Below are 27,231 nucleotides of genomic sequence, written 5' to 3' on the forward strand. Positions count from 1 at the left end.
ATCAGAGACATGCTGAGGTGGTATTCCCATGTCCTCATCATCAGGAAACATAAGTGGTTGTGCGTCAGTGCATTCTATGTCTTTCACCGCTGGGGAAGGGCTAGGTGGATGCCCTTGGGAAACCCTGCCAGCGGAGTCTTCAAACAGCATAAGAGACTGCTGCATAACTTGAGGCTGAGACAGTTTCCCTGGTATGCATGGGGGTGATGTGACAGACTGATGGGGTTGGTTTTCAGGCGCCATCTGTGCGCTTTCTGCAGAAGACTGGGTGGGAGATAATGTGAACGTGCTGGATCCACTGTCGGCCACCCAATTGACTAATGCCTGTACCTGCTCAGGCCTTACCATCCTTAGAACGGCATTGGGCCCCACCATATATCGTTGTAAATTCTGGCGGCTACTGGGACCTGAGGTAGTTGGTACACTAGGACGTGTGGATGTGGCAGAACGGCCACGTCCTCTCCCAGCACCAGAGGGTCCACTAACACCACCACGACCATGTCCACGTCCGCGTCCCTTACTAGATGTTTTTCTCATTGTTATGGTTCACCACAACAACAAATATATTATTTGGCCCAATGTATTGTATTCAAATTCAGCGGGATATAAATTTGAGGCCTAGTATTTAGGCGCTGGGTGACCGGTATGGATTTAGTGACAGAATTAGACTTGGAAATGCACAGAAGCGTGTGTGTGAAGTTATTCTGAATGACCCTATGTGCACCTTGAATATTATATACCCTTTTTGGGATAGATTTCAAATAGCTCTGATATAGCAGGAACCACTAAATTATGAAATTGCTAAATTGGGAATTGTATTTCAACCCAGAACAAAAAATGTGCTTTGACGGACACTAAATATCTTGCCCAGCAACAACAGTACAGCGGTAACGAGAGATTTAGCAGGATATAAATTTGAGGCCTAGTATTTAGGCGCTGGGTGACAGGTATGGGTTTAGTGACAGAATTAGACTTGAAAATACACAGTAGCGGGTGTGTGTGAAGTTATTCTGAATGACCCAATGTGCACCTTGAATATTATATACCCTTTTAGGGATAGATTTCAAATAGCTCTGATATAGCAGAAACCACTAAATTATGAAATTGCTAAATTGGGAATTGTACTTCAACCCAGAACAAAAAATGTGCTTTGACGGACACTAAATATCTTTCCAAGCAACAACAGTACAGCGGTAACGAGAGATTTAGCAGGATATAAATTTGAGGCCTAGTATTTAGGCGCTGGGTGACAGGTATGGGTTTAGTGACAGAATTAGACTTGGAAATACACAGTAGCGGGTGTGTGTGAAGTTATTCTGAATGACCCAATGTGCACCTTGAATATTATATACCCTTTTAGGGATAGATTTCAAATAGCTCTGATATAGCAGAAACCACTAAATTATGAAATTGCTAAATTGGGAATTGTATTTCAACCCAGAACAAGAAATGTGCTTGAACGGACACTAAATAACTCGCCCAGCTACAGCACTAGGGACAGATTTAGCGGGATATAAATTTGAGGCCTAGTATTTAGGCGCTGGGTGACAGGTATGGGTTTAGTGCCAGAATTAGACTTGGAAATACACAGTAGCGGGTGTGTGTGAAGTTATTCTGAATGACCCAATGTGCACCTTGAATATTATATACCCTTTTAGGGATAGATTTCAAATAGCTCTGATATAGCAGAAACCACTAAATTATGAAATTGCTAAATTGGGAATTGTACTTCAACCCAGAACAAAAAATGTGCTTTGACGGACACTAAATATCTTTCCAAGCAACAACAGTACAGCGGTAACGAGAGATTTAGCAGGATATAAATTTGAGGCCTAGTATTTAGGCGCTGGGTGACAGGTATGGGTTTAGTGACAGAATTAGACTTGGAAATACACAGTAGCGGGTGTGTGTGAAGTTATTCTGAATGACCCAATGTGCACCTTGAATATTATATACCCTTTTAGGGATAGATTTCAAATAGCTCTGATATAGCAGAAACCACTAAATTATGAAATTGCTAAATTGGGAATTGTACTTCAACCCAGAACAAAAAATGTGCTTTGACGGACACTAAATAACTTTCCCAGCTACAACAGGACAGCGGTAACGAGAGATTTAGCGGGATATAAATTTGAGGCCTAGTATTTAGGCGCTGGGTGACAGGTATGGGTTTAGTGACAGAATTAGACTTGGAAATACACAGTAGCGGGTGTGTGTGAAGTTATTCTGAATGACCCTATGTGCACCTTCAATATGATCTACCCTTTTAGGGATAGATTTCAAATAGCTCTGATATAGCAGAAACCACTAAATTATGAAATTGCTAAATTGGGAATTGTATTTCAACCCAGAACAAAAAATGTGCTTTGACGGACACTAAATAACTTTCCCAGCTACAACAGGACAGCGGTAACGAGAGATTTAGCAGGATATAAATTTGAGGCCTAGTATTTAGGCGCTGGGTGACAGGTATGGGTTTAGTGACAGAATTAGACTTGAAAATACACAGTAGCGGGTGTGTGTGAAGTTATTCTGAATGACCCAATGTGCACCTTGAATATTATATACCCTTTTAGGGATAGATTTCAAATAGCTCTGATATAGCAGAAACCACTAAATTATGAAATTGCTAAATTGGGAATTGTACTTCAACCCAGAACAAAAAATGTGCTTTGACGGACACTAAATAACTTTCCCAGCTACAACAGGACAGCGGTAACGAGAGATTTAGCAGGATATAAATTTGAGGCCTAGTATTTAGGCGCTGGGTGACAGGTATGGGTTTAGTGACAGAATTAGACTTGAAAATACACAGTAGCGGGTGTGTGTGAAGTTATTCTGAATGACCCAATGTGCACCTTGAATATTATATACCCTTTTAGGGATAGATTTCAAATAGCTCTGATATAGCAGAAACCACTAAATTATGAAATTGCTAAATTGGGAATTGTACTTCAACCCAGAACAAAAAATGTGCTTTGACGGACACTAAATAACTTTCCCAGCTACAACAGGACAGCGGTAACGAGAGATTTAGCGGGATATAAATTTGAGGCCTAGTATTTAGGCGCTGGGTGACCGGTATGGATTTAGTGACAGAATTAGACTGGGATATGGCCAAAAAATAACCACACTATTGCTGGTTAAATGCACTTGGTGACGGGCGCAGCTTGCCCCTGATGTAGTATATGGCCAAAAAATGAACAGACTATTGCTGGTTAAATGCACTTGGTGTCACAGCTTGACCAACCACACTACTGAGGGTTAAATGCACTTGGTGACGGGCGCAGCTTGCCCCTGATGTAGTATATGGCCAAAAAATAAACAGACTATTGCTGGTTAAATGCACTTGGTGTGACAGCTTCACCCTGATGTAGGCTTTAGCCAGAAAACAACCACACCATTGAGGGTTAAATGCACTTGGTGACAGGCGCAGCTTGCCCCTGATTTTGTATATGGCCAAAAAATGAACAGACTATTGCTGGTTAAATGCACTTGGTGTGACAGCTTCACCCTGATGTAGGCTTTAGCCAAAAAACAACCACACCATTGAGGGTTAAATGCACTTGGTGACAGGCGCAGCTTGCCCCTGATTTTGTATATGGCCAAAAAATGAACAGACTATTGCTGGTTAAATGCACTTGGTGTGACAGCTTCACCCTGATGTAGGCTTTAGCCAAAAAACAACCACACCATTGAGGGTTAAATGCACTTGGTGACAGGCGCAGCTTGCCCCTGATTTTGTATATGGCCAAAAAATGAACAGACTATTGCTGGTTAAATGCACTTGGTGTGACAGCTTCACCCTGATGTAGGCTTTAGCCAAAAAACAACCACACCATTGAGGGTTAAATGCACTTGGTGACAGGCGCAGCTTGCCCCTGATTTTGTATATGGCCAAAAAATGAACAGACTATTGCTGGTTAAATGCACTTGGTGTGACAGCTTCACCCTGATGTAGGCTTTAGCCAAAAAACAACCACACCATTGAGGGTTAAATGCACTTGGTCGCAGCTTGTGCTGGCGCACCACAAGACACAAAATGGCCGCCGATCACCCCAGAAAAATGTGACTGACAAACGGTCTGGGCAGCCTAAAAACAGTGAGCAATTGAGGATCAGCAGCTCAATGATCCACAGCTGCAGATCGATCAGTTAATCAAGTCCTTTGGAGGAGTTAATCTGCCTAATCTCGCCCTACTGTCGCAGCCGCAACCTCTCCCTACGCTAATCAGAGCAGAGTGACGGGCGGCGCTATGTGACTCCAGCTTAAATAGAGGCTGGGTCACATGGTGCTCTGGCCAATCACAGCCATGCCAATAGTAGGCATGGCTGTGATGGCCTCTTGGGGCAAGTAGTATGACGCTTGTTGATTGGCTGCTTTGCAGCCTTTCAAAAAGCGCCAAGAAAGCGTCACAAAAGCGCCAAGAAAGCGACGAACACCGAACCCGAACCCGGACTTTTACGAAAATGTCCGGGTTCGGGTCCGTGTCACGGACACCCCAAAATTCGGTACGAACCCGAACTATACAGTTCGAGTTCGCTCATCCCTAAATAAAATAAAATTGACCTTCAATGGGGTCCTCCAGCAGAACCTTATAAAGAAAGCCACACTTTGGCCACACTGCTGTAATGTGGTTGCAATTTAACCCGGTATAGCAAGCATAATCCCCGGGTCTTGAGGCTGATAAATTGTGGCTACATTATGACTGTCTGAAGCCGGTTTTAGGCCAGTGGGGTTTTGATGTGACTGTAACAGAGTTGGAAACAGCTATACCCCTCTTACAAGAAAATTACATATCCTTTACAGTTAACTCATTGTGATAGGTTACTGTCTGACCTGTGGTGGTCACTTTTATATGACTATATTTCAAATGACTGAAAATACACCCATAATGTATAACTTATTTATTGTAACAGCACAATGTAGTATATGGTATCATGTGATCTGCCATATTATGTGCTTTTTAGCAGACGTATATACTGCTGTGAAATGCCAGGTGCTGCCAAGGTAATGCACTAGGAGGCTGAAACACATTGTGTGCACAAGTCCTGGACATACCTGTTAAATAGTGGGCAATGTTGCAGGCAGCCTAAAGCAGTATTTCACACCTCTGAGGGAGTAATTTTGCTTTGGGCAGGATAAGAAGGACATTGCATCTGAGCGGCACTCATGGGCAGTGAGAAACCTACTATTGATAATGTACGGTACTGCACTGTGATATGAATGTATTCCGCTGTATAGGTGTATGTTGCAAACAACACTGAGGTTATGCTGCCACCTAGTGGTGACTAGCAGTATACTGTTGGAAAATACGTTGCATGGATGCAAAGGACCTTTTTGGTCATGTGACCTAATTATTGCTTTATTTCGGATATAGCGAGAGCACATGTCTTTGAGAGGATAAACTGAAGTAGAAGTAAGCCTCATGATCTGGTGCAGGAGTGCCTAAGACTGAGGCTACATGAATACAACAGTATCCATATTATGGTCTGCAAAGGTATGAAGGATCTACAAGCCCAGCTGAAACATGAGGCCCAACTGCAACATCTATGACTAAATGTGCTGCAGGATATCATATTGAACCTATAACTTGTTGGTCAATTATATCTCATACTGTATGCAGGCTAGAGGCAACCAACAGGGTACTAGAACCTCCTTTTACAGTTTTCCTCAATAAACCTACCCTTTCACTCTAATATTGTAATCACTTCCATATAACATTATTACGATCACACATATAAAGTTTAATTCCATTCCATCAACTTGTATATATATATATGAGATAAAACTAATTCTTACTGAAAAGGATCGTTTGATTGCAGGTGCTGGGGTAAATGATATAACTGCAGGTATGATCTCAAGAGCGTTGTATTCCATGATGGCTGTGCTGAGTGCAGCAGGGTCATCAGTGCGACCATTGCTGAAGAACAGTGCAATTTTTCTTACAGTGGCTCCTTGTAGAGATCTTTTGAAGACATTCCTGGCTACAAATTTCATGCTTTTTCCAATACTGCGAACTTCACTGGAACTTTCCAGAGGTATGTTCTTTATGACATTAAGCAATTTTTCTTTGCTTTGGAACTCTGAAAACCTCACCAGATACCTGGGATATTGGTTATAGGACATCACAGACACTCTTGCACCAGTAGGACAGTTATTACCTCTGACAGTAATATTATTCAATATATAAGTCACAATTTCTATCATTTTATTGTAGGTTTCTGGTTTCACGTCATTGGACATGTCCAGTGCGAACACCAATTCTGTTGGATACACAGGGCAGGTGGTTTGTCCTAGGAAGGGAAAATGTTATAAAAAGTGTCAAGTTAATGATACATAACAGAGGCTTGCCTTAATTTGTTCATAACTAATAGAGTAACATTCCAATTTTCTTGATACAGCGTACACTCCAAGTCAGCAAATGAAAAATAAAAGTTTTAATTCATGCATACATGAATCTGATGTTTCCCTCGTCCCTATCGAGTGTGAGACGATGACAGGAAAAGTGATCAGGGATTGTTATATTTCTACAAGATTTCTTTTATATGTGTACTAGCCTCCAGGTAGTATATATCTTCTCCAGGGAAAGTTGGACGAGATATAAGGAATCCAGGAAAGCCAAGTACTCCTAGAAAAAAAGAAGTTTGCTAAAGGCTTTAGTAAGTCCTGTTTTCGGGCCTGGATTTTTATGGAATGATGGTCAGGTTGGTAGTAGAGCCTATCATTCAATTTCAAGCTTTCTTTGTAACACAAGTCCAGATGCTTATTGGGCTATCTAGATGCAAGGTGTGCACTAGAGGGAGAGCGCCATCTGAGGAGACAGAACCTGTCTAGTGAGATTGTCACTGTGATTGCTAGCCTCAAAATGGACATTAATCTTGTTCTGAGGTAACACACATTAATGTAATTTTGTAGGAGTGTTGGTAGTAAGTGTTGTGGAAATTTTATCTTAGGATGTGTGTGTGTTTTATAGATTGTCATCATGTCTCTCAGTGGTAATGGTAGATTATTGTATACATGTGTTTGTATGGGGTGTGTCCATTGTCTGCACAGCCACATTGGCTGCCCCTCCCTGTCCTTTGATATGTCATCACTTCCTGTATCCTTGTCTTGGGCCAGCCCCTTTTACACCTTTTGTTTTAGTCAATAAAAGACGGATACTGGGCAAGGAGGAGGGGGAGTTGCTCAGAACTGAATGAAGATGGTAGCATTGGTGTGGTTCTCTGGCTGCGGCTGAGGGAAGATGGAGTTGCCTTTTCCTTACACTAACTATGATGCGGGCTGATCACAACTATTAATATTTTGACCACAACAGATGGCGAGCTCAGGAAGGAAATAATTTTTTTTCCCTGTTATCGGCAGAACTTAAAAGGAGACACAGTTTAATTTTCAAAAAGCATAAAAGGCCGGCATAAGGTAATATCCTTTTCTTTACTCTCATTTTTGAGAAAGTTTTGCTCTTTGTGAACTGAAATCTGTGTCCTCCAATCTGCTGGTATCAGAGGAAAGAAAAATCTGTTCAAACAACCTATGTGGTTGTTGTCTGCCGCATCGAGTGGTGTAAGGAATGGGGTAAGTGTTTTTCCATTGTGTTGATTGTACAGAGATTGTATGATGAGCAGTACAGGGAATTGTGTTTTTTTTGTAACTTCTTAACTTTTTATGTTACTGTGATTTTGTAAGAGGCGATTTTATAGAGGCAGCAATTGGTTTTAGTGTCTGTACATTAGAGACAGCGTTCAGAGTGGTTTTTGTATTGTTAGCCTGTAAATCACCCATAGAGTGGAGGTTTTTACTCTGGTTTAAACATAGGGAAATATAAAAACTGTTTTTATTGCTGGATATTGTAGACACTATCTTGATTTCCTTTGTGTGACCATGCTTGTCGGCCATCTTTACCATGCTTGTCGGCCATCTTTACCATGCTTGTCGGCCATCTTTGTCAGTTTGCTATGGAAAGCGATTTGATTGTTTTTGCCTTTTCCTTACACTAACTATGATGCGGGCTGATTACAACTATTAATATTTTTACCACAACAGATGGCGAGCCAGGTAGGAGTGGCTGCCTCCGGGTTCGGGAATTGCTCCCGGACCCAGACTCAATAACCAGTGTTCATTCTAGCCAACCAGGTGATTGGGTCGTGCTAAAGAAACATCCGGGGACGGGACTAGAGCCGAGATATCTTGGGCCATTCCAGGTGATGCTGATGACGCCAACCTCTCTGAAGTTCGAGGGACGAGACAACTGGATCCACACCGGTCACTGCAAGAAGCTGCTCAACTAAGTCAAAGAATGCAGAGTATCACTTTTGTTTGTTACAAGGAGGCATTTGTTGATAGACAATATTAATATTAGCTCTGGCTCCTGCTCCTCGCTTGTTAATCCTGTATGGGTGTCTGGGCAGCTAGGCGACCCGTAGATTTGGGATCCTCCAGTTGTGAGGAAGGTATATGGTTATGCCAGGCTAGCAGACACCATTGACAAGGGTCAGGCCCATACTGACAGGAGCAGGGCAGGGGCGGAGCTATGACTAGTGAGAGTCAGAATCCTTTTTAAAGTCTTGGGGCTCACTGGTTTTCCATTGGATCCGGGCGAAAGGAAATAGGACATATACTTATGTTTTTTGTCTCCATTCCTTCTATACGCCGGAGTGAGATGTTCCTGATGTCTAATCGACTGATATACCGAAGCCCGAACAGACAAGACGCCCTGAAGACCAAACCATGGACCAGATGCAGAGGATTCCAAACCAGCCGGCGACCAACGCGAAACGCCACCTCCTAAGTCACCTCCCGAAGAAAAGAAGCTACGTGTCAAGATTGACTTTCTGTTTTCCATCATCTGTTTTGTTTTATGGATTCAGGACTTTTCGTAGACAAGACAGTTTTTTTTTTTGCAAAGAAGATCAAGATTCGTCAAGGGACACTGGGGAGCATATGACAAAGAGGAGGGACTGTTGTGGAAATTTTATCTTAGGATGTGTGTGTGTTTTATAGATTGTCATCATGTCTCTCAGTGGTAATGGTAGATTATTGTATACATGTGTTTGTATGGGGTGTGTCCATTGTCTGCACAGCCACATTGGCTGCCCCTCCCTGTCCTTTGATATGTCATCACTTCCTGTATCCTTGTCTTGGGCCAGCCCCTTTTACACCTTTTGTTTTAGTCAATAAAAGACGGATACTGGGCAAGGAGGAGGGAGGAGTTGCTCAGAACTGAATGAAGATGGTAGCATTGGTGTGGTTCTCTGGCTGCGGCTGAGGGAAGATGGAGTTGCCTTTTCCTTACACTAACTATGATGCGGGCTGATCACAACTATTAATATTTTGACCACAACATAAGCCACTAGTTTAGTCAGGGAAACTTATATTTAGATAGCACTAAAGTAGTTGATTTTGAGGCTTAATGTAAACAGTTAAGGGGGACATTTACTAAGTTATTTACTCCAAAATAGTGGCATACTAGTGTTGCACTTTTTGTTACACACCATTTTTGTGGCAAAATCTGCAACTTTCCACCATTTCAGAAGTGGTGGAAAAAGGGGGCATCGCAGCAGCTTCCACATTTTTCTGTCTAAACGCCAGTTTTCTGCCATGAATAAAGTGGAAACCTAAGGAAGCTAGGCGGCTGCCATAGATTTTAGACTGGGGTGTATTGCCAGAGGAAGGATGCACATCATCTATGAGAGGTATGCGCCTCTATATAAATTGTATGCATCCTCCAGTGGTGCAGGAGGAATCAAGACCACGAAAAAAATGCCTTGATAAATGTCCCCTACTGTTGCAGAGCTAATTCCGTTATAATAATAATAATAATAAAAAAAATATATATATATATATATATATATATATATATATATATATATATACACATATACATACAGCAAAGTTTAGATATATTGTACAGGTGAAACTAGAATATTGTGCAAAGTTAATTTATTTCAGTAATGCAACTTAAAAGGTGAAACTAACATATGAGATAGACTCATTACATGCAAAGCGAGATATTTAAAGCCTTAATTTGTCACTATTTGAATGATTATGGCTTATAGCTTATGAAACCCCAAAGTCACAATTTTGAGGTACCCTTTGCTCAGGGGATATGGATTAATTAGCTGACTAGAGTGTGACACTTTGAGCCTAGAATATTGAACCTTTTCACAAAATTCTAATTTTAAGCTGCATTAATGCAATTCCTTTTCATTTGCATTACTGAAACAAATGGACTTCTGCACGATATTCTAATTTTTGGAGTTTCACCTGTATATGCTGCATATCTACAGTTTCCTTGGTGAAGAGCGTACAAAAAATAAATCTTACCTTGACAACAAGCTGAAAAGGAAGACAAAGACAATGTCAATGTTACATTATGGTACAGTTAGTATGTGGTACTGTGGTACAGTTACAAGGCCTACATTAGTTATTACTAAATTACATAACATATTAATAACATTAAGATGATCACCCGATGCCATGCAGCTTGGCTGGGAAATGGTTCCCAATGTACAATGCTATGACAGGAATGTAATTCAGTATCACTTCCTTTTGATACATTTTATTAAAACATTTATTTTTTCCTGGACTCTAAGGAGAGGCCATTAATATTTGTTACAGCTCCCAGCACCCGACAAATAGCTGAATGAAAGAAATGGGAACTGTGGTGATCTTTCAAGTGCCAAGTCTCCGTTGTTATTTACCTGGCAGTGCAGCTTACTGCTACGGCACAGCCACAGATGGACCGATCTTTCAGCAGACACATTGTTAATGGTTGATGCTGATATACACAGTTATTGCCATAGATGTCAACTATCACTCTCCGACTATAAATTGCTGGATGAGGTGGACAAAAATGTCTAAAAATGTCTAAAACTGTTAATAAATGGTGAAAGGCATGTACACCTGATTTTTGCTGCTGGAGCATTCAACAGTAAATCTGCCCCACTATTCTCCATTTCAAATAATAATCATATGTTTCTGCATATAGGCAAAACCTACATGATAAGCATTAGCTTTAGAAAATAATATGAAACTTTTCCAGTGGAAGATGTGTGATTAAAAAAAGGATTATACTTACGACAGGTCTTCCGGATGTAGTTAATTAGCTCACAAGGCTGTGCAGCAAATAAAAGAAGAAAGTGGGAATTTATCATTTTAGTGGTTTTGCCGTCAGTTGTAAGTGCAAAGTGTCTTTGAATTGTGAGGTTGGGCCAAATTTATGTGAAATGTGGTGTATTTCTACTGTATGTCTGTAAAAGTACACCAGGGGGTTGCCTGGCATGGAGATGCAACTTTTAGCAATTTTTTAACCACTTCAGCCCCGCTAGCTGAAACCCCCTTCATGACCAGAGCACTTTTTACACTTCGGCACTACACTAGTTTCACCGTTTATCGCTCGGTCATGCAACTTACCACCCAAATGAATTTTACCTCCTTTTCTTCTCACTAATAGAGCTTTCATTTGGTGGTATTTTATTGCTGCTGACATTTTTACTTTTTTTGTTATTAATCAAAATGTAACGATTTTTTTGCAAAAAAATGACATTTTTCACTTTCAGCTGTAAAATTTTGCAAAAAAAACGACATCCATATATACATTTTTCGCTAAATTTATAGTTCTACATGTCTTTGATAAAAAAAAATGTTTGGGCAAAAAAAAAAAAAATGGTTTGGGTAAAAGTTATAGCGTTTACAAACTATGGTACAAAAATGTGAATTTCCGCTTTTTGAAGCAGCTCTGACTTTCTGAGCACCTGTCATGATTCCTGAGGTTCTACAATGCCCATACAGTAGAAAAACCCCACAAATGACCCCATTTCGGAAAGTAGACACCCTAAGGTATTCACTGATGGGCATAGTGAGTTCATAGAACTTTTTATTTTTTGTCACAAGTTAGCGGAAAATGATGATTTTTATTTTATTTAATTTTTTTCTTACAAAGTCTCATATTCCACTAACTTGCGACAAAAAATAAAAAATTCTAGTAACTCGCCATGCCCCTCACAGAATACCTTGGGGTGTCTTCTTTCCAAAATGGGGTCACTTGTGGGGTAGTTATACTGCCCTGGCAATTTAGGGGCCCAAATGTGTGAGAAGAACTTTGCAATCAAAATGTGTAAAAAATGGCCTGCGAAATCCGAAAGGTGCACTTTGGAATATGTGCCCCTTTGCCCACCTTGGCTGCAAAAAAGTGTCACACATGTGGTATCTCCGTACTCAGGAGAAGTTGGGGAATGTGTTTTGGGGTGTCATTTTACATATACCCATGCTGGGTGAGAGAAATATCTTGGCAAATGACAACTTTTCCAATTTTTTTATACAAAGTTGGCATTTGACCAAGATATTTTTCTCACCCAGCATGGGTATATGTAAAATGACACCCCAAAACACATTACCCAACTTCTCCTGAGTACGGCGATACCAGATGTGTGACACTTTTTTGCAGCCAAGGTGGGCAAAGGGGCACATATTCCAAAGTGCACCTTTCGGATTTCGCAGGCCATTTTTTACACATTTTGATTGCAAAGTACATCTCACACATTTGGGCCCCTAAATTGCCAGGGCAGTATAACTATGCCACAAGTGACCCCATTTTGGAAAGAAGACACCCCAAGGTATTCCGTGAGGGGCATGGCGAGTTCCTAGAATTTTTTATTTTTTGTCGCAAGTTAGTGGAATATGAGACTTTGTAAGGAAAAAAGGAAAAAAAAGAAAAATCATCATTTTCCGCTAACTTGTGACAAAAAATAAAAAATTCTAGGAACTCGCCGTGCCCCTCACGGAATACCTTGGGGTGTCTTCTTTCCAAAATGGGGTCACTTGTGGCGTAGTTATACTGCCCTGGCAATTTAGGGGCCCATATGTGTGAGAAGTACTGTGCAATCAAAATCTGTAAAAAATGGCCTGTGAAATCCGAAAGGTGCACTTTGGAATGTGGGCCCCTTTGCCCACCTTGGCAGCAAAAAAGTGTCACACATGTGGTATCGCCGTACTCAGAAGAAGTTGGGGAATGTGTTTTGGGGTGTCATTTTACATATACCCATGCTGGGTGAGAGAAATATCTTGGCAAATGACAACTTTTCCCATTTTTTTATACAAAGTTGGCATTTGACCAAGATATTTCTCTCACCCAGCATGGGTATATGTAAAATGACACCCCAAAACACATTCCCTAACTTCTCCTGAGTACGGCGATACCAGATGTGTGACACTTTTTTGCAGCCTAGATGCGCAAAGGTGCCCAAATTCCTTTTAGGAGGGCATTTTTAGACATTTGGATCCCAGACTTCTCCTCACACTTTCGGGCCCCTAAAAAGCCAGGGCAGTATAAATACCCCACATGTGACCCCACTTTGGAAAGAAGACACCCCGAGGTATTCAATGAGGGGCCTGGCGAGTTCATAGAATTTTTTTTTTTTTGCATAAGTTAGCGGAAATTGACTTTTTTTTTGTTTTTTTCTCACAAAGTCTCACTTTCCGCTAACTTAGGACAAAAATTTCAATCTTTCATGGACTCAATATGCCCCTCACGGAATACCTTGGGGTGTCTTCTTTCCGAAATGGGGCCACATGTGGGGTATTTATACTGCCCTGGCTTTTTAGGGGCCCGAAAGTGTGAGAAGAAGTTTGGAATATAAATGTCTAAAAATGTTTACGCATTTGGATTCCGTGAGTGGTATGGTGAGTTCATGTGAGATTTTATTTTTTGACACAAGTTAGTGGAATATGAGACTTTGTAAGAAAAAACAAACAAAAAAAATATATATTTCCGCTAACTTGGGCCAAAAAAATGTCTGAATGGAGCCTTACAGGGGGGGTGATCAATGACAGGGGGGTGATCACCCATATAGACTCCCTGATCACCCCCCCTGTCATGGATCACTCCCCTGGTAAGGCTCCATTCAGACGTCCGTATGATTTTTACGGATACATGGATACATGGATCGGATCCGCAAAACACATGCGGACGTCTGAATGGAGCCTTACAGGGGGGTGATCAATGACAGGGGGTGATCAGGGAGTGTATATGGGTGATCACCCCCTGTCATTGATCACCCCCCTGGTAAGGCTCCATTCAGACGTCCGTATGATTTTTACGGATCCATGGATACATGGATCGGATCCGCAAAACACATGCGGACGTCTGAATGGAGCCTTACAGGGGGGTGATCAATGACAGGGGGTGATCAGGGAGTGTATATGGGATGATCACCCCCCTGTAAGGCTCCATTCAGACGTCCGCATGTGTTTTGCGGATCCGATCCATGTATCCATGGATCAGGGGGGTGATCAGGGAATCTATATGGGTGATCACCCGCCTGTCATTGATCACCACCCTGTAAGGCTCCATTCAGACGTCCGCATGTGTTTTGCGGATCTGATCCATGTATCCATGTATCCGTAAAAATCATACGGACGTCTGAATGGAGCCTTACAGGGGGGTGATCAATGACAGGGGGTGATCAGGGAATCTATATGGGTGATCACCCGCCTGTCATTGATCACCCCCCTGTAAGGCTCCATTCAGACGTCCGCATGTGTTTTGCGGATCTGATCCATGTATCCATGGATCCGTAAAAATCATACGGACGTCTGAATGGAGCCTTAGAGGGGGGTGATCAATGACAGGGGGGTGATCAATGACAGGGGGTGATCAGGGAATCTTTATGGGTGATCACCCGCCTGTCATTGATCACCCCCCTGTAAGGCTCCATTCAGATGTCCGCATGTGTTTTGCGGATCCGATCCATGTATCCATGGATCCGTAAAAATCATACGGACGTCTGAATGGAGCCTTACAGGGGGGTGATCAATGACAGGGGGTGATCAGGGAATCTATATGGGTGATCACCCGCCTGTCATTGATCACCCCCCTGTAAGGCTCCATTCAGACGTCCGCATGTGTTTTGCGGATCTGATCCATGTATCCATGGATCCGTAAAATCATACGGACGTCTGAATGGAGCCTTACAGGGGGGTGATCAATGACAGGGGGTGATCAGGGAATCTATATGGGTGATCACCCGCCTGTCATTGATCACCCCCCTGTAAGGCTCCATTCAGACGTCCGCATGTGTTTTGCGGATTCGATCAATGTATCCATGGATCCGTAAAAATCATACGGACGTCTGAATGGAGCCTTACAGGGGGGTGATCAATGACAGGGGGGTGATCAATGACAGGGGGTGATCAGGGAATCTATATGGGTGATCACCTGCCTGTCATTGATCACCCCCCTGTAAGGCTCCATTCAGACGTCCGTATGTGTTTTGCGGATCCGATCCATGTATCTGTGGATCCGTAAAAATCATACAGACGTCTGAACGGAGCCTGACAGGGGGGTGATCAATGACAGGGGGGTGATCAATGACAGGGGGGGTGATCAGGGAGTTTATATGGGGTGATCAGGGGTTTATAAGGGGCTAATAAGTGACGGGGGGGGGGTGTAGTGTAGTGTGGTGCGACTTTACTGACCTACCTGTGTCCTCTGGTGGTCGATCCTAACAAAAGGAACCACCAGAGGACCAGGTAGTAGGTATATTAGACGCTGTTATCAAAACAGCGTCTAATATACCTGTTAGGGGTTAAAAAAAATCACATCTCCAGCCTGCCAGCGAGCGATCGCCGCTGGCAGGCTGGAGATCCACTCGCTTACCTTCTGTTCCTGTGAGCGCGCGCGCCTGCGTGCGCGCGTTCACAGGAAATCTCGGGTATCGCGGGATGACGCGCCGATGCGTCCAGGAGGAACAAATCAACCACCTCCCGGACGCATCGGCGTGTTAGGCGGTCGGGAGGTGGTTAAAAAGTCGCATATCATAATTGAGATTTAAAGTTGCAAAAATGTGCACCAAATGTCACACCCAGGCATCACTTGTGACATTTGTACACCACAAAACTGTCATAGCAGACTTGATAAATGTTTCCTGAAGTGTCCACTAATGGGTCAAGCTTTTAGTTCAGGATATAACAGTAGTAAACCTTATGATTAGCTATTAGAGGCACAAAACCTGACAGGTTACTGATTGGTGTAGTCATCATCTAAATTAGGCATGCTCAACCTGCGGCCCTCCAGCTGTTGTGAAACTACAACTCCCACAATGCCCTGCTGTAGACTGATAGCTGTAGGCTGTTCAGGCATGCTGGGAGTTGTAGTTTGCAACAGCTGGAGGGCCGCAGGTTGAGCATGCCTGATCTAAATCATTATCACATCCTGGATTAAATACTGCAGGTTTGGATATATTGTACAGGTGAAACTCAAAAAATTTGAATATGGTGCAAAGTTAATTTATTTCAGTAATGCAACTTAAAAGGTGAAACTAACATATGAGATAGACTCATTACATGCAAAGCGAGATATTTGAAGCCTTTATTTATTATAATTTGGATGATTATGGCTTACAGGTTATGAAACCACAAAGTCTCAATTTTGGAGGTACACTTTGCTCAGGGGGTATGGATTATTTAGCTGACTACAGTGTGACATTTTGAGCCTAGAATATTGAACCTTTTCAAGAAATTCTCATTTTGAGCTGCATTAATGCAACTCCTTTTAATTTACATTACTGAAATAAATTGACTTTTGCACAATATTCTAATTTTTCGAGTTTCACCTGTATGTGAACACTGAACCTGAATGAAATTGGAAAGGGAAGTGTCATCAGAGTCTGATAGTAACAGAGCCTCAGACTTCATGCCAGTAACTTCGATTTATATCAGAATGTATTCTACATGATATAGTTTAGTGTTACTCCATTTAACACTAATTTTTCATCAGAGCTGCCAACCAGAAATGTTCTTTCTTTCTGTACAACTTAACCCAAAATCATGGACAGCCAACATTTGTTATGGACAAATTGGAAAACCATATTGAATGATAAAGAAGATAAAGAAGTAATACATGTCTATAGCTGACTATACTGGTAAGAACTCATTACAAGCATTTATTGTGAGCTGTAAAATGAAGATAATTACCACCAAAATAATCTAGTCAAGTACCATCAGCCTTTAAAAATCACTGACATTTTTTTCACGGACACAGGAAAAAAGTCACCTATTTTTACGGACTGTCGGCAACCTTGTTTTTGGTAGTGGTGATACTTGTGTACATTTTTCCATAGAAGACTACGGGAGTTATCAAACTAATAAGTTTCATCATCTACAACAGCACTAAACGTGTTTTTGCTCCATTGCCCATACATTAAAGATATCAGACCTTCCTATCAAGAGTGCACACATATCTTCAGACACATCTAGAAAAAAACGCACTTAACTAAGACATATAACATGCCCAGAGAGTCAACTTTACACAGTAAAATCATTTAATTAGTACATACAGATTGTTCAGTTTGGGCTCGAATTCCTTTTTGTCCCTGGAGGTGAAAGAAAGAATGGTAAGTTAGCGTATATGATTAAGTGAAGATTACACAAAGTACAAAGAACCACTCAGGCTCCTTCCTCATTCTAGGCCATGTTAAACAAATATTGTATATTCAGGTTCAGATGCGTTCTCTACAACGGCTACAGTAGATATGGTTCCGATAAGCTCCGATGTATCATTTATATGCTTTGATTCTGAGTTAAATAATAGAATATCTAAAAACCATGAAAACCATATTGTAAGCAATATTGTATAATCCTCAAGCAGATGACTTGACCAGTGTAAAATTAATCTGCCTTACCCTTCTACCAAGATGTCCTGGTAAACCTGGATCTCCTACATCACCTTGCCTCCCATAGATCTATGGTTAAACAGATACATAATTAAAATTTGGATCAATGAACAGAATATGTCTATAGTCAAGAAAGGGGTTGTCCAGAGGGTTTAAAACTGATATCCTATCCTCAGGATAAGTCGTCAGTATCAGATCAGTGTGGATCCGACTACAGGTACCCCATTGATGAGCTGGTTGAAGATGCTGCAGTGCTCCGGTAAGTGCTGTGGCCTCTTTTTAGGCCAGTGATATTACGCTCATCGGTCACATGGCAAGTGAATGGGCCTGAGCTGCAATAAAAAGCACAGTTGCTATCCAATGGAGTTATGCTTGGGAAGCTGTGAGAAGGTTGGACCACTGATTGGTGGGGGTGGCGGACTGCAACTAATGAAATATTGATGACACATCTAGAGGATAGGCCATCAGTATTAAACACTTGGAAAACCCCTTTAATCCAAATAGATAAATAGAAACCTCTTACTTCAAACTACAAATGACAGTGTATTTTATGGTTTTTGTGGCCCCCCCGGATCTTAGTAGTAGGAGCTGGTGAGCAGCTGTCTCAGAAGTGCTGTTAGTCGATGACACCCGGAGTAGCATTTCTGGATGCTTTCCTGCTGGAGGTGCCAGGTAATAGGAGGGGTCATTTTTCTAGTGCCGTGAGTCTGAATTTACCGTGGACATTACAATGCTGGAAATATTGTGCCTCGGTGTATGTAGGTTGGGTTGAGGTATCTTCAAACAACCATGTGTTTTTTTTACATATGAAGTGACACTCACTTCATATGTGCAGTAAATGACAGTGAGGTCAGGGCCTGTGTGAACTATGGACTTGAACTGTGCCTAAAGAGACTACACTGTGGAAAGCAAGTATTATTTAGATGCATGCGATGGAGGCTGGCCACGATAATTCTAGAAAAGGGTAGCAAATTTATTAGCCATTGTTTGCAACAACGGCAAAATGGATTTATGCAGAGATTATTATTTTATTAGCATAGTTAATTCAGTCATCAGTCATCTCAATATTAAAGGCATGATACTTACTGTTTTTCCTGGTTCTCCTTTGTGTCCTTGATCTCCTTCTACACCAGGATGTCCTCGCTCTCCCTGGGAAGATGTTGCCAAATTAAAATACACCTGCTTCTCATTTCATTTCTAGCATTATATTTAAATGAAAGAAAACTCTTCTTTTACACTATGTATTTACATTTCAAAATAAATACGGGTATCTATAAGATGCACATAAAGAGTTAACAATCCCCTAAACTATAGTACCGGGGTACTGTTCAGTGCTCTGGCAGTGTGGGTGGACTGTGAGAATGAGACCCTGTTGAGTCAGTGGATCTCCGATCAGAGATGCTGAGCCTTCTGACAGCGCCAGTGATTGGAGAAGAGTGCTACCTACATGTCTTCTCAGAAGGGTAGGGGACTGGCAAACAACACCTTGAACTCAGAAACAGCTGTACCTCTCACTGGACATTTAAGCCCAGAATGAGAAGTAAAAAAAAGTCAATAAATTATGTTATAGAGCAGCAGTAGATGAGCAGATTGATATACATTTTGCAGGAAAAGATTCAGGAAAACGTGTAATTTAAGCATTTATACTTGTGCTATTTTATGCATAGGAGTCATGTGGGTGGTCCTACTCAGTGATTGACAGCTAACTCTGCACAACTAAGAATACAGGGAAGGATGTCAACCACTGAGTAGGACCGCCCACATGACTCAAATGCTTAAAAAGGGCAGAAATTTCAATTCCTAAATTACAGGTTTTCCTGAATCTTTTCCTGCAAAACTATATATCATTCTATGTAATGAACAATTGTGCTGTCTCCTGCAGGAACGCAGGGATGAGATCATAGCATTAGCAGTGGATGTGCGATTCATTTCTTCTTTTCTCTCATTATTTAATATATATCATTCTGCTCAGCTCCTCCTGCTCTATGTCATGCTGCCTACATATTGTACTGCATTTCATGCTGACAGGTTCCCTTTAATCTTTCCCATACTAAAAATATATCAGTCTGCTTAACTCCTTTGCTCGATAACCTGCTGCCACCAAACTGAACTGCATGTTCAACATGAGAGGTTCCATTTAAAATCTATGAAAAACATAAGCATTTTGTATTATTTTAGTTATCTTGCACTGCTTATTAGTTTTAAAGGGGTTTCCAGGATTTTGATGACTCAGGATAGGTCATCATTATTAGATCAGCGGGGGTCTGCAGCGCTTACTAGATCTGTGGGGAACCATCTCGCTTCCCAAACTGCTGATCAGCGGGGGACTTGGCTGATCTCATACTGATGTTCTATCCTGAGAACAGGCCATTAATAAGGAAATCCTAGAGAACCCCTGTGGTTGTTATATATTAATCACATCGCTAGAGCTTTCCAAACAACATTTGTAAAAAGTATATACAGTACATGGAGATGACTAAGCGCCACAGTATATGTAATGTATCATATAGGTAAATTATGACATCTCTTAAACTCTGTATTAAACTTTAAGAATATTATATTGTGAAGAAAAAGAAAAGAGGGTATAGGACAGGAAGTTATCTAGAAGAACAGTAAACATATACAAGTACCTTAATACCAATGTCTCCTTGCTGTCCTTGCTGCCCCTGTAGACAAAGCAAAATAGTTTCACTTACAAATATTTTTTCTGTAACATGTAAAGTTTTATCTATTTGAAACAGATTTCGGGGCATATTTATTAAGACAGGCGTTTTTAATAAAGGCCCATAGCTGGCAGTGGTTCCGCCGTAGTTATGAAGAGGCGCTGGCCTCCTTATAACTTCAGTGCAGTCAGCGTCAGTTGTAAATGTAAGACTGCTTCCGAGCTGTCTTACATCTAGACCTTTTTCTACACCTAAAACAGGTATAGAAAATAGTAAATGAGAAGGGCCTCTGCCCGTCCCCTTTCCCGTACACACCATGACTACCTTCTTAAACCTAAACATACACGAATGCAACAGCATTCTGCAAACCAAAGAAAGTACAAAAATTAATTATATTGCTAATGCTATGCTAATAAATTAGAGATGCTTGGCAAATCATGTTGTACAAAATTATTTGAGCCTGTTTGCCGCACGTCAAGGTGATCTCTGTAAGACGGGAACCTAACACTAAGTTCAACCTGTTAAGTGCCATGACAGCGACCATGAAGTTTAGGGGATGTAGGTTCCGCATGCATGCTGGGCCCCCTTTGGTTTTTATCATTTTCAGTGCCAAAATGGCCTCCATTAAATCCAGGGACTACAAGTACCAACATGCATGCAGAGCAAACTAAGCTTTATACTTAGTTATTATTTAAAATGAGAATGCTCGGACTGGGAGAAAACATCTGTATGTAACTGGCTGAGGGATAGAAAACAGAGTGTGGTTATTAGTGGTACACACTCTGGGTCACTGTCACTAGTGGAGTACCTCAGGGGTCAGTATTGGGCCCTATTCTCTTCAATATATTTATTAATGATCTTGTAGAAGGCTTGCATAGTAAAGTATAAATTTTTGCAGATGACACTAAACTGTGTAAAGTAATTAACACTGAAGAGGACAGTATACTACTACAGAGCGATCTGGATAGATTGGAGGCTTGGGCAGATAAGTGGCAGATGAGGTTTAACACGGACAAATGTAAAGTTATGCACATGGGAAGGAATAATGCAAGTCACCCGTACATACTAAATGGTAAAACACTGGGTAACACTGACATGGAAAAGGATCTAGGAATTTTAATAAACAGCAAACTAAGCTGCAAAAACCAGTGTCAGGCAGCTGCTGCCAAGGCCAATAAGATAATGGGTTGCATCAGAAGGGGCATAGATGCCCGTGATGAGAACATAGTCCTACCACTTTACAAATCATTAGTCAGACCACACATGGAGTACTGTGTACAGTTCTGGGCTCCAGTGAACAAGACAGACATAGCAGAGCTGGAGAGGGTCCAGAGGAGGGCAACTAAAGTAATAACTGGAATGGGGCAACTACAGTAACCTGAAAGATTATCAAAATTAGGGTTATTCACTTTAGAAAAAAGACGACTGAGGGGAGATCTAATTACTATGTATAAATATATCAGGGGTCAGTACAGAGATCTATCCCATCATCTATTCATTCCCAGGACTGTGACTGTGACGAGGGGACATCCTCTGCGTCTGGAGGAAAGAAGATTTGTACACAAACATAGAAAGGATTCTTTACGGTAAGAGCAGTGAGACTATGGAACTCTCTGCCTGAGGAGGTGGTGATGGTGAGTACAATAAAGGAATTCAAGAGGGGCCTGGATGTATTTCTGGAGTGTAATAATATTACAGGCTATTGCTACTAGAGAGGGGTTGTTGATCCAGGGAGTTATTCTGATTGCCTGATTGGAGTCGGGAAATAATTTTTTATTCCCCTAAAGTGGGGAAAATTGGCTTCTACTTCACAGGTTGTTTTTTTTTTTGCCTTCCTCTGGATCAACTTGCAGGATGACAGGCCGAACTGGATGGACAAATGTCTATTTTCGACCTTATATACTATGTTACTCAAACTAATTTAAAAATCTGCCTATGAGGTAAACAGGCTATTCAGGGGTGCACGACCAAACAGGAGAGTCAGCCACACCTCCAATACAAGCTGCAAACAAAGGGGGTTAGTCAAATAATTTTGTACAAAATGATTTGCCAAGAATCTCTAATTTATTAGCATAGCATTAGCAATATAATTCATTTTTGTACTTTATTTGGTTTGCAGAGTGCTGTTGCATTCGTGTATGTTTTGTTCTATGTTATGTTTTCAGCCATAGCAACGTGCGCCTGCGCATTGGGATGTGCTGACTAACCCCTTTTGTCTAACCCGCTTTGTTTGCAGCTTGTACCTTTTTAGACTTAACGTGAGCAGGGAGAAGTCGCAGATTGTGGCGCAACTAGCTGTTGTGCCGCAATCTGCATCAGAAATACGCCTAATATAGGCATATTTCAGCTTGATAAACGACCCCCTCAGTGCGTAAGAATTTATTATAAAGGATGAAAGGAAATAAAAACTTGTGAATACCAATATAAACAAATACAAGAGCTGATAAACTATGAAAACGGATGTCAATTTGTTATAATATTACCATTCATTTTAATTAGTGTTTTAATTATGTAATAAAACAATAGTAGAAAAATGTATCATGAAGGTAATAGTTGAAGTCTATTTTGGTGGAGTCTGCGTTGGCATACCTTGTGCCAAATTTATCAAATGGATCCAGTTGTCTTTAGAACTAACATTTTTGTCTAGAAATGCTGCTCCAGTTTTTTTACACCACTCTACTAATGGAGTGATTTTTGTGACTTTTAAAAAAGTTACAGTGATAAATCTGGAGTGATATTAATTAACATAGCTAACCTCACCCACTTTCCTACACACTTTTGAAAATTGGAGCGAGTGGTTTAAAAATGCAAAAAGCTGCAACATTTTTGCTCAAATATGCCCAAAAGTCACAAATCCTTACGGTGCGACTCCTTGAAGCCAAAATTCTGGAGTTCAGAGCTTGAAAAATTCCCCCTAGAATATTATTATGGCAACATAGTTTTATTAATTAAAATTAAGTCTGTAGGAATTTTTTCAAGATCCATGGTGGCTATGGGGTGTGTGGGCCTTACGGCTCCTTCATTCCAGGGTTCATGGGGGTCAGGTCCTCACAAATCATATGTAACCCTGTGAAGTTACACAGGCTGCATTATCTGAAATGCCCAGTAGATGGCAGATGGACTCAGTATGCTGTTAATAAAACATTGAGCATTGGTCACATGATTGTGACATCATCGTAGGTCCTGGAGCTTTCTGGAAGTTACTACATGCTCAGCCAGAGAAAGGACATGTTGTGAGAGACTGCAGCACAGAGATGGAACCTTGCTGAGAGAACCTGCTTTACCCAAGATCACACCTGCTGAGAGAGGGGCCTGCTGGCAAAGACAAGCACTGAGTCCAGACGTCTGGTGAATCCAGTGAGAGGAGACTGCTGCTGACTGGCCTGGCTAATCGTGTTGTGAGGGTAAGCCAAACCTCTCCCTGTATCACCACAGGGCACCTGTCTCCTCACTCACAGTAAAGACTCTGAGGTCCAGTGACGGACATTACACAGCTCAGGCTGCTTCAGTGACCCTGCAGAGCAGGACTTATAAGGGCCCCAACTCTCCCATGTGCACCAACGGCCACTAGGGCGAAGATAAGCTGGTGGGACACAGGTGTGCTTGTGGGTGGGTGAGGAAAATCCACATTGCATTGTTACCTGTATTACTCTATTGTATTTTTCTTATGTACGTTGGTTAATTTGCTGCTTACTATATAAAGTAAATTCCAGTTAGGTGTGTCAGTCTCATTGCACTAAGTATGTTCCCAGTGGGACCCCACATCCCTACCCCGGATGCTCCACTGGGTGGAGGCACTGCCGCAGACATGTACCCCAGCTCCCAGATAGCGGAGGCTCAGGATCCGCCTGTCAGGCATAGTGAGTTAACTAGGTTTAGGGACCCCAAAGACACTAGGGGGCGCTCTCAAAACCCCGTTACATGTGGAGGCACTGCTGAGATGAACTGGGGTACAACCAGTGAGAATAAGTTAAGTCCTCAGGCCACTCCCTCTTTTGCAAAAGAGTGGGCCCAGCAAAGAAATGTACCATTACAGCAAGCTGTGATGTTATGCAAAGTCCCATCCTGCTGTGAGATGAATCACGTCATCTTGTGTGTAGAAATTCGACTGGGAATAGAAATGGCGACCGTCAGGGATATCCTGCAGGATTCCGGAGGCCAAACTTACATGTTAATATATTGTCATACGGACTTGGGAGACCATGAGATGCCTACCAACGTTCATTTATATGGAGCCCCGGATGAAGGATGCTCCTTAGTGTACGCTCTCCTTGATAAGAAAGAAAGGGTCTCACTGCAACAACCCTTTAAATTAGAACAGAGAGATTATGTCACAGAAAATTATTCTAAGCTCCTGACTCCCATCCCCGGAAAGACCGGAGCCATTCCTAAACAAGCTGCCCATCCTCCTAGAGGACAGGGGATGATTACTCCTAAAGCAGAATCTCATCCATCTACAGCATTATTGAAACCAGACAACCCTGAAGTACGCACCCTGCCTACAGGAGGTAGTGATGTATCGGACATACTACAGAAACTCTCAGAAGCCATAGTGACGGCAAACCACACTCATAGTTACCGCAAACTAAAGGTGTTTTCTGGGAATCAGCCTGTTCCTTCAGGAGAAGAGCCTTTTGAGGTCTGGAAGGATAATGCTATGCAGTTGTTGGAGGAATGGTCTTGTACGGATACCATAAAGAAACAGCGGTTGGTGGAGAGTCTCCGTTTTCCCGCTACAGACATGATAAGACTGTACAAGGGAGTAAATGGGCAAGCTACTGTGCACGACTATCTACAAGTTTTACAGGATGCTTATGGGAGATCAGAAGATTTGGATGATCTGTTGGTTAAGTTCCTAGCCACTAAGCAGAAGGAGCATGAAAAAGCCACTGACTATATCAACCAATTATAGCTAACTATCCTATGGAACAGAACATAATACCGGAGGACTGGAAGCGCTAAAAGAAAAGAAAAGTAAAGACGCAAGGGATCGGTGTGAAATTGGCGTACTGGGAGAGCCGACTTTGTGGTCTATTCTTGGAAAAAGATCAGCTTAAATACCTGTCGGCTAATCTCCGAGACAGCACGTCCATATAAGAAGCACTGAAGATCCCGAATCTACTTTGCTGTAACCTGCATCATTACTGCTGATCACACGTGGGACGCCACCTGTGAAGCAGCAAGCCGACTCTATTTTCACCATAAACTGTGAGTACAACAGCCTTTGCAGGCAGCAACATTGTAGCGCTCACGTAAGCGCAGCGACTACTTAGTCGCAATATCTGTTACTAAAGAAAAGACTTTATCCAAACAGCGGATTTACTTCCCACTTCATTTATTTATTGGGACATTGATTGGGTTAATTAACCCACCTGGAAAGATAACATTCACTATTTAAATCGACTTTAGGGCAACATTAGCAAGATTATTGATTTATATGCTTGCTTGTTTTATTTTTATTTTATTGTATTTTACAGTTTTTAATTTTTATGTGTGCTATTTAACAGTGTATGTCACCTAATAATAAAATATTGTAATTATCCTTGTGATTCCGAATATTGGTGTGCCCTACCACTTTCTCTTCTGATCCTGCCACTTTTTACTTAGAGGATTGGGTGAATCCTCTTGGTAGGTGCACCCACTTCCACTCTTGATTATACAGGTGAGCCCTCTCTGAATATTCATATTTTTACAATTATAGCTATCGCTTGGAAAGTTATTCCATAAAGGAGCAGTCACTGCCTCTGAGTTGGATGCTCGGCTATCTAAGCAAATTCAGAGAGGTGGTTTGACCAATAATCCAGTTATGATTCTGCTGAGAGCCAAGTTGGATGATAAAGTTCTGCCTTATTCCACATTAATAAATACAGCCAGGAGATTGGAAGATCAGACGTGTCCACCCCTACAGAAGGAGAAAGAGGATACAGAACTGTCAGCGCTTAGGAAGAAGGTGGCTGAGTTGGAGCTCTTATGCAAATCACCACCAGAGAGAGCAGATCCTCCCCCTGGAAGTGGGGGGCAACACTGGAAGACTCAGAAAAAACTGTTTCCTGAGGATTCACCCCGCCGAGGGGACTGCTTTAAATGTGGAAAGTCAGGGCATTTTCAGCGGGAGTGCCCTGCGAATTCCATGGAGGTGGATGTGGAGGTGCTGGCAGCCGAGCTTGAGGAGACTCAAATGACCAGGTCTTACAAGCGACGGAAGACCCGGCCTACATATAGTTTATCTGTAGGGGCCAAGATTGGGCCAAAATCTTTGATACACGTGCAAGTAGAAGGAATTCATGCTTCAGCATTACTAGATACAGGTTCTCAAGTCACCATTATCTACAGAGACTTCTATGAACGTCATTTGAAACACATTCCTATGGAACCTGCAGGAGAGTTTCAACTATGGGGCGTTGGGTCTCAAGCTCAACCTGTGGAGGGATGCATAAAAGTGACCATAACTATTCCCCAGTTAAACACCGGGATGATATGTCCTATGGAGCTGGAAGTTTTGATATGCCCTGCAGCCAAGAAAGTGTGTGCCCCAATGATATTGGGTACTAATGCAAAGATGGTACAGGATGTATTCAAGGCCTTTCTGACCGAAGTGGGAGACGTCTCCTTAGACCGATTGATGGAGGTCAGCCCTGTCCTAGGAAAAGAGTGTAGACGACTAGCCCTTGAAACAAAACCAGGGTCGTGCCACTATTCAGGAACAGAATCCGCATTTGTGAAGCCTGGTGAGACCAAAACCTTACGAGCCATAGCCTCAATGCACCATGAAATGTTGGGGGGAACTGGACAATACCTTATTGAGTCTCTGCCTGAAGAGGATCAGAAGAAGGGGTGGACTCTCATACCTGAGGTAAAAGATTGGCGAAAAAGGTGGTGTCGGAGCTTTCCTGTGATGG

General features: G+C 41.9%; 1 protein-coding gene across 1 annotated transcript in view; it reads right to left on the bottom strand.

The window, feature by feature from the left end:
- Positions 1-27,231, bottom strand: part of LOC122939369 (collagen alpha-6(VI) chain-like) — an 86,027-nt gene that overhangs the window by 28,847 nt on the left and 29,949 nt on the right. Inside the window, exons 7-13 of the mRNA XM_044295435.1 lie at positions 20,300-20,335; positions 18,756-18,818; positions 17,679-17,738; positions 17,334-17,369; positions 11,078-11,114; positions 10,324-10,335; positions 5,803-6,296 (exon numbers count right to left, since the gene is read on the bottom strand). Coding sequence (XP_044151370.1) covers positions 5,803-6,296; positions 10,324-10,335; positions 11,078-11,114; positions 17,334-17,369; positions 17,679-17,738; positions 18,756-18,818; positions 20,300-20,335 — 738 coding nt within the window. The remainder of the gene's footprint in view (positions 1-5,802; positions 6,297-10,323; positions 10,336-11,077; positions 11,115-17,333; positions 17,370-17,678; positions 17,739-18,755; positions 18,819-20,299; positions 20,336-27,231) is intronic.

The sequence above is a fragment of the Bufo gargarizans genome, chromosome 5, assembly GCF_014858855.1.
Source record: "Bufo gargarizans isolate SCDJY-AF-19 chromosome 5, ASM1485885v1, whole genome shotgun sequence".
NCBI lineage: Eukaryota > Metazoa > Chordata > Amphibia > Anura > Bufonidae > Bufo > Bufo gargarizans.